Source organism: Benincasa hispida, chromosome 8 (assembly GCF_027475165.1).
Source record: "Benincasa hispida cultivar pf3 chromosome 8, pf3_genome.v1.1, whole genome shotgun sequence".
Taxonomy (NCBI): Eukaryota; Viridiplantae; Streptophyta; class Magnoliopsida; order Cucurbitales; family Cucurbitaceae; genus Benincasa; species Benincasa hispida.
Window position 1 is genome coordinate 63,308,924 of NC_143485.1, and position 8,081 is coordinate 63,317,004.

The 8,081-nt window shown below is 32.2% G+C and overlaps 1 protein-coding gene across 3 annotated transcripts; it reads left to right on the forward strand.

Annotated features, from left to right (window-relative positions):
• The first annotated feature begins 766 nt into the window (after positions 1-766).
• Positions 767-7,558, forward strand: LOC120083773 (protein REDUCED WALL ACETYLATION 3-like). Of its 3 annotated transcripts, XM_039039639.2 has the most exons (17): positions 767-1,217; positions 1,353-1,400; positions 2,262-2,353; positions 2,782-2,919; positions 3,012-3,068; positions 3,152-3,224; positions 3,593-3,751; positions 4,450-4,599; positions 4,720-4,975; positions 5,480-5,595; positions 5,724-5,810; positions 5,899-5,987; positions 6,069-6,131; positions 6,228-6,284; positions 6,549-6,645; positions 6,740-6,897; positions 7,204-7,558. In XM_039039639.2, the coding sequence occupies exons 2-16, from the start codon at positions 1,368-1,370 to the stop codon at positions 6,893-6,895; spliced, it is 1,623 nt and encodes a 540-aa protein (XP_038895567.2). In that variant the 5' UTR covers positions 767-1,217; positions 1,353-1,367; the 3' UTR covers positions 6,896-6,897; positions 7,204-7,558. The 3 variants fall into 3 exon arrangements, with proteins under 3 accessions (XP_038895567.2, XP_038895565.2, XP_038895566.2); XM_039039637.2 differs by having other exon boundaries at positions 873-1,217; positions 4,450-4,975; XM_039039638.2 differs by lacking the exons at positions 767-1,217; positions 1,353-1,400 and adding an exon at positions 1,697-1,904.
• Positions 7,559-8,081: the final 523 nt, after the last annotated feature.

The following is an 8,081-nucleotide window of genomic DNA, read 5'->3' on the forward strand; positions in this document are numbered from 1 at the left end:
AATAAAACAAGTTTTAGAAATACCAATAGTAGATTAAAAGTAGGGACTAATAGAATTGAAATTAAACAAGTCTCGAACTACAACGATGAAAATATTATTTTAACAAAAAAATTTGTATAAATAGCTTGAAGAGAATCAAAATAAGAAATTATTAGAAATAACCCTCAAATGTTTCCATCTTTCAAAACTAGTATTTTTTGTTTTTTGAAAATTTGTTGAACTAGTTTTTCTCGATCTACCTCGTTTGAGATTTAGATAAAAATTAACTTTGTTTTGAACTTTCTTGATGAAATCTAGCAAATTAATACTGACATTTTACTCGTCTCAAATATTATATGATCTTTTTAAATCTCCTATTTTATTTTAAATTTACTCCAAATTTGGTTATTTATACCAAATCTTATATTTTTTTTTTTCAAAACTTTCATCTTTCTACCATTTTTTGAATTTCAAATAGATTGTCCAATTATCGGAATGGATTTTCAAGTGATCTCACACTATGATTTTTAAATTTTGGGAAATATCAAAATTTACAGAAATTAAATAATAATATTTAGGAAATATAGAAAATTTTTTGGTATAAGACTGCTCGAGATTTCAGGATAAAATATTCGATAGAATGAAAAAAATAAATATTTTATCTAAATCTTCATGGTCGATCTTGATAGCAGAGATGGATAAAAACCATTTCAAGGATTTTTTAAATAGGTTTAAAAGATGAAAAACATTTGGGTGCTACAATTACCCCAATCAAAATGGAATCAGTGGAGATCATTCATAATCTTGTTTAGTTATTTAATTTCAATTAATCAAGATCAACATTTTGAAAAATATGAATTTAATTAAAAAAAATAATCCATTTAGGGGAAAATGAAATCTAATCGTCGTCATTGTAGGAGTGAAAAGAGAGCGGCAACCACAACGAAAATCATCGTCCCAACACCAACAAACCTTCTTCTTCATCTTCATTCATCAACCGCTCAGAACAGGAGTGAATTACACAATTAAGAATTTTAGAGAGAGAGAGAGAGAGAGAGAGAGAAAGTTAGAGAGATTGAGAGCTTCTTCTTCTTCAATCTTCATTCTTGAGCTCAATCCTTCTGCTTCGATTTCCTCTTCTCTCTATTCTGTTTGTGTTGGATCCTTATGATCTATCTCTCTCGCATTCTGTTTAAATACTGACGTCTCAACCAATTCGATTCTTCATTCCGTTTCCGGTGTGTATCTCTCTCGATCTGCGCTTTTCTACTTTAGATTCTGCTCTTTTCATGTGTTTTTTGTTGATTATTTGTGGAATGTTGAAGTGATTTGCTTCTATTTTCGTTTCGTTTCGTTTCGTTTGCATTTTGCAGTTTGAGTCTGGATTGATGATGGAGGCTTCTGTTATTACTCCAGGACAGGTATTACGTTGGTTTGTTTCGTTTTTCTTTCTTCGATGTGGATTTTGGAGAGTTGTGTAATTCTTTGGTTCAGGAATGTTTAATTTTGTTTTTGTTGTGTATATGGAATTCTTGTTTAGTGAAGTTCACTGGCACTTCAAGTTCATTTGATTGATTGAAATTGAACTTCGCATTTCCCTGCAATGTCGGCAACGTGTTTTGGTTTAGTTGGCAATTAATAATTCCCACCGACAAAGTTGCCCCTCGTCTTTGGTCTTTTAAATTATTTTCATTTTTGCTCCTTATTAACCTGCTTTTCAAGATTCAGATCATGAACTGTCCCACGAAGACAGCTATTTTATTGGTCACTGGAAATTGACACTTCTTCCATGGATGAGAAGATTGCATTAAAATTCCTGGAGACTTGTCTTAATGGGAATGACTACTCAGGATACATTTTTATTTTCTTTATGCAAGTTATCCTCGATTTTCTTCTTTTTGAAGTTTTTTTCTTTGCCCTCAGAGGTTCATATCCTCACTTCCCATTCATCCTATATTTTAAGTTAATTTAGGCTTTGTTCATTGTTAGATTATTAGTGTTGATGTTTACGGGTTATAATTTTCTTATGGATTTGGTTATCCACTGTATTCCGAGGCTTAAGTTTGATAACAATACTGGGACCAACTGGAATTACTTAAAAAATTTCCTGAGTCTTGAAATTAGTTAATATTGATTTACCCCTTACTAATTTGACATTAAAATGATATAAGTCTGGTGTTATGTTTCCACTTTCCCATCTCTTTTTATTTGTTGCCTCAAGTATCTTATATTTGTTGCATTTTAAGCCTGAAATAACTGACAAGGATATTTTCATTTCACAGATATCGTTCCTTCTTGGAATATCTCCCATCTTTGTTTCATGGATATACTCAGAATTCCTTGAATATAGGAAATCTTCAGCTCCTTCTAAAGCGTGAGGAATTCTCTGCAATTTTTGTTGTTTTAGCTTTACGTTTAGTGCTCTTTGTTGTTCTTATAAGTAGTTGAAAGGATTCTCCTTGAAAGTTGGGTGACTGTCTGACTGCGATAGTTTTCATCATTTATCTTCTATTAACCATTTATGTAAAATTCCTCTGATCTCTATGTAAATGAGTTAAAAAGTCTCGTTTAAGAAAATAGGCATTTTACAAGGAGGAAGGAAATAAATGGTATTTGTTATTCAATTTGTGGTTGACTTGTTTGTTCTTATCTGTCTTTTTACTTGTCCCAGTTAAAGGCAACCGATGTATTTTTTTTCTTTCTTCTTTCTTCTTCTTTTTTTTCCTTATTCTTTTAAACGATATACATTCTGCTCTTTTTGCTTAAGTTCCTTTTCCTGATTGAAATTTCCTGGATTTTTAGTCATTCAGACATTAATCTGGTTGACTTGGGAGGTGAGACAGTAAAAGAAGATGATCAAGCCGTTCTATTGGAAGGAGGTCTGGCTAGGCCGGCATCTGCAAAGATTCATAATTCATCCATCACATCGAATTTGATAAGGTTATTTCCATTTTCTATAGGATATTTAATCATAAATAAGTACTCCATTTCTTAAAAGTCCTTTATGCTGTTTGAACCTTTCTGGCCTCTAGGTTTTTTACACTGGACGACACTTTCTTGCTAGAAAATCGTTCTACCTTGAGAGCAATGTGAGTTTTAACAGGATTGGTCTTAACTTGATTAACCGATAATATTAAAGTAAACTGTAACTCACTATTGCAATCTTGTTTAGGTCTGAATTTGGAGCGATTCTGTTGTATTTCTTTGTATGTGACCGTACATCTATCCTGGCAGATTCGAAGAAGGTAGTTTGTTCCCTTTTCATTTCAATTTGTGCTTAACTGTTTTCTTGAAATATTAGTTTCATCTTGATCTATTTAAGAACTATTTCTGCCAAAATGCTTTTGTTTTTATGCCTTAATTTCTCTATTATCTAAGAAACAAGACCCTTGGCGGATACTATTGTTCATAGCCAAGGTGAGCTGGTAACTGAGCTCAAAATCCATAGACTTTCATTATTCTCAATTATTGTGTCATCTAGTATTTTTTGTAATTGAATCCTTTAAAAATTTCATCCTTACAGATTTTCAACAATTTATTTATTTCCTTATTTTTTTTACCTGCGTAAAGAAGATATTTGTTTATACTGTTAAATGGTTCTTTTCTTTGACAGAATTACAGCCGTGACCTCTTTCTCTTTCTCTACATTCTACTCATCATTGTTTCAGCAGCAACATCTTTAAAAAAGCACAGCGACAAGTCAGCATTCTCTGGGAAATCTATTCTTTACCTTAATCGGCATCAAACAGAGGAGTGGAAAGGATGGATGCAGGCAAGTTGTATGTTAATGTAGTAAATGTATATGCAGAGTGACTCTCTTTGGGAATAATAGTCTTAAGGCATGTTTGGGAGCAATTTTGAAATGTTTAAGATAACCTTTGTCATTTTCAAAATGACTCTGAAACATGCTTTTCATCATTAAAAGCCAATTTTGATGATATGGAAATTGCATTTAAAAAATGTAAAATTAAATATTAAATTAATTTTGAGTGATTAGAGGTGTGTTTTGAAATGATTTGAACATGGTCGAAGTGATATGATTTTGACATTTATATTATTATCTGTCATAAAATTTCTGGTTTTGTGGTGCATTGTTGTATTGTTAGCCTACTTTGATTTGTAATAGCATCCATTGTACAAGACTGCTATTTATCGTCAATTTGTCATACACTGGTTATGCATTTTCATCTGCCCATCACTTGTGTTCTCCCAGTTATGTTTGGGCTTTTGAATGTAGTTTATGTGTTGTAAAAATGTCTCCGCTTCTTTCATCCAATTGTTAATTAATCTGAAGGAATTTATGTATTTAATTTCTAAATGTTCTAATGTTCTTAACGTGTATTTGATAGCATATCAATTTCTATATTTTCTCCAATTATTTTGCTCGTACCAATGGTTTTAGTTAAGTTTGATTTACTTGGTTTGGTTATTGTCAACCCATTAACATTTTTCTCTTTGGGTTTTTTACAGGTTCTTTTCTTGATGTACCATTATTTTGCTGCTGCAGAGATATACAATGCCATACGCATGTTTATTGCTGCATATGTATGGATGACCGGATTTGGAAATTTTTCCTATTATTACATCAGAAAGGATTTTAGTGTTGCTCGCTTTGCTCAGGTTATTTTTATTTACGCTGAAAACTTTTTCCACCTCCTAAGCTTTATGAATAACTCACCCCCTGGCGCTGAAAAGAGATGGCGATCAATAACTTTTGTTAATATCTATTATTATATCCAGATGATGTGGCGGCTAAATTTCTTCGTTATCTTCTGCTGTATCATTCTCAACAATGATTATATGCTGTACTACATCTGCCCAATGCATACACTTTTCACTCTAATGGTTTATGGAGCTCTTGGTATTTTTCACAAGTATAATGAGAAAAGCTCAGTGATAGCAGCGAAGATTCTTGCGTGCTTTCTAGTTGTAATTCTCATTTGGGAAGTTCCTGGTGTTTTCAATGCATTTTGGAGTCCTTTGACATTCCTTTTAGGTAAGTACTGAATCACGCCCCTTGCTTAAAAAAAAAAAAAAAAAAAAAAGGAAAAGGGAAAAATGAGATAGAAGTTCCGATAGTTTTCTTTGTCTCTTCAAGTATTTCGATCAATCTTATGTTTTGTGGAGTAGCAAGGTCCAATTATTTTGATTTCATAAATCTAGTAATTCTTTGTTTTTGAAAATTAGTTGCCTATCTAACTGTTTAGCTTGGTTGTATGCTAAGTTTTGGCTATACTACAGGTTCAATATTACAAGTTCAAAAGTTTTGGCTTTACTACAACATACTTTATTGAAAACTTAAATACTGATGATTATTAAGACTTCAGATGATCTATTTTCTTACTGGTAAACTTTTACATAATTGGATTTCTTTAAAAACTGTAGCAACCTTTTGAACCATTTGGTTTTTTCTAATCCAAGAGTTGCATAATGATCACTTTTCCTTCACTTATGCCTTCTCTTTCTCTCTCTCTCTCTCTCTTTTTGGGATATCTACCAGGTTATACTGATCCTGCAAAACCTCAACTCCCTAAATTGCATGAATGGCATTTCAGATCTGGACTCGACCGATATATTTGGATTATCGGAATGATCTATGCCTACTTTCACCCCAATGTAAACTGATACGTTTGAATTTGTTATGATTCTTTGTTTTCTTGCTGTTAGTTTATTTTTTATTTTTTATTTTTTTTAAATATCTTTTTGTTTGCTATCCTTAAATTAAACAACTTTTTATAACCTAGGTTGAGAAATGGATGGAGAAATTAGAGGAAGCTGATACCAGGAAGAGAATCTCTATAAAGGCGTGCATAGTTACAGTTGCCTTGTCGGTAAGTTGGATGAACTTTGGATTACCAAAGTCTTTTGCGTGGCAACAATAATCTACTTTTAGTAATTGCGTTGCCTTCTTTTTTCCAGGTTGGTTATATGTGGTATGAGTGGATTTATAAGCTGGACAAAATTACATACAACAAGTATCATCCTTACACATCATGGATTCCCATAACGTATGTATTGAAGTTTTTCTTGTTTAACTGTTATCTGTTTTTCAGTATCTTATTGCTGATCTTGTTTTATTTTGATTCTAGTGTTTATATATGCCTGCGGAATTTTACCCAGCAGTTCCGAAACTACTCCTTGACACTCTTTGCGTATGTATTTCTTTTCTATGGGGTACTATGATATATTAAAGTTTTGAAATTCTTGCAATATATACTGTTGGATTTTGAACTATTTTAAATGATCAGGTGGCTTGGCAAGATTACCCTTGAAACTTACATTTCACAATTTCATATATGGCTGAGGTGAGAATTTTTTGTTTTGTTTTGTTTTATTTTAATTATTTATTTATTTTGCAACTCTTTTATTTAATCCATTCTTTTCTAATGTGATGTGATTATGAATTCAGAATAAATCACTAACTTGAACACAATGTTTTTAATTACTTCTTCCAGTATCATTTTTTCGATTATCGAAATGGGCCACCGTTGTGGAATCATGTATGTGGGATTTAAAATACGTTTTCTAATATCACATGCAAATTTTATTTTCTTGGTCCGTTTCTGCAGATCAAATGTACCAAATGGACAACCTAAGTGGCTTCTTTCTATCATTCCAGAATATCCAATGCTCAATTTCATGCTCACCACAACGATCTACATCTTTGTAAGTGAAATTTTACATGGCCCTAAGGAAGGTTCAGTATTTATAAGATTTCATTTCCTTGCATGATGATTTGTAAATTGATTCTCTTTTGCAGCTCTCTCTTCGGATATTTGAATTAACAAATACACTTAAGGTGGCTTTTATCCCCACAAAAGATGATCGACGTCTACTGCATAATTTACTTGCTGGTGGTGCAATTGGTTTATGTTTATACAGCTTCTCATTGATTTTCTTCGGTTTCTTCATTTGATGGTAAGCCCTTTTCTCAACTTGCTTTGTTGTGATAAAAACATATGAACTCAATTCGACACTTAAACCATAGTTCAATTCTCATCACTAACCTCAAATTGTATGTGTGCTAATCTACTTCTCATCTTCCTACTTTTTTTTTTCAACTTTTATTTGAGGATTACGGAGGAAGTGTCATTTTAATAGATACTTTTTTCAGTTGTAGGGCATTCCCTTCCGTTTCTTGGAATTCTAAATTGATTTCTTATGGCTTTTTAACCTGTTGAAACTTATCAGTTGATGAGTGGCTATTTCTAATTGGTGATTCAGATATTACTGTGAATGCAAAGAGCCATTTCTACACTGTTTATTTCCAGTTAGAAATGTGCAAAAGTGAAAGGGAAGTGAATTTTTTAGGTAGCATATCCAACTCGTTCGATACGCTTTCAAGCTTCAAAGACGAGGCTGTAGAAATTTGCAAGCACAGTGGTATGTTTTAAACTCCCCCACAGAAGAAGAAAAGATATATATAGCCGATTTTGGTGACGTAGCCTTATCCTTTTAATGTATTATAGTATTCAATATTGAAGTTATGCCAATTTACAAAAATGGATTTCCATTTCCATCTGTTAGAAATTATTGATATGTTCGTCGTATAATAAATTTTTCTTAGTAGTTTTGCCTCTTTTTTCTTCTTCTTGTTGATGGAATTTAACAATTGCCCTACTTTTGCTTTGCTTGCATACTTCGCCAATGAAATAATGTTAGAGGATAGAAGAGAGGTTCTTATTTTATGTGGTTTTTGCTGACTTTTTGTACACTTTTTAGTATCTTTTTAAAAAGTACACCCTGTTTTTCAACAAAGGGGATGTGAAACGTTCTGGGTAAAATTCTGATGGTGGCTGTAACAACCAACTAGTGCACTGTCATTTTCAAATTTTAGGAATGGCTTACTTGTCGGTTGTGCTAAGAATCTAATCAACACGAATAAATAAAAAGCAGGACGAGAGTAGGAAGAACCGCTCGTGTCAATTTTGTATTTAAGAAAGATAATGTTGTTTAAGATATCTAGAACTATTTAACAATCTCATTCTTATACATGTAGATGTATAAAACATAAGCAATCTTGCAGCTACTGCTGCTGGGCAAAGTAAGCCATCCAAAATTGAACATCTAAATTCAACAAGAAAATTTCTAATATTATGGTA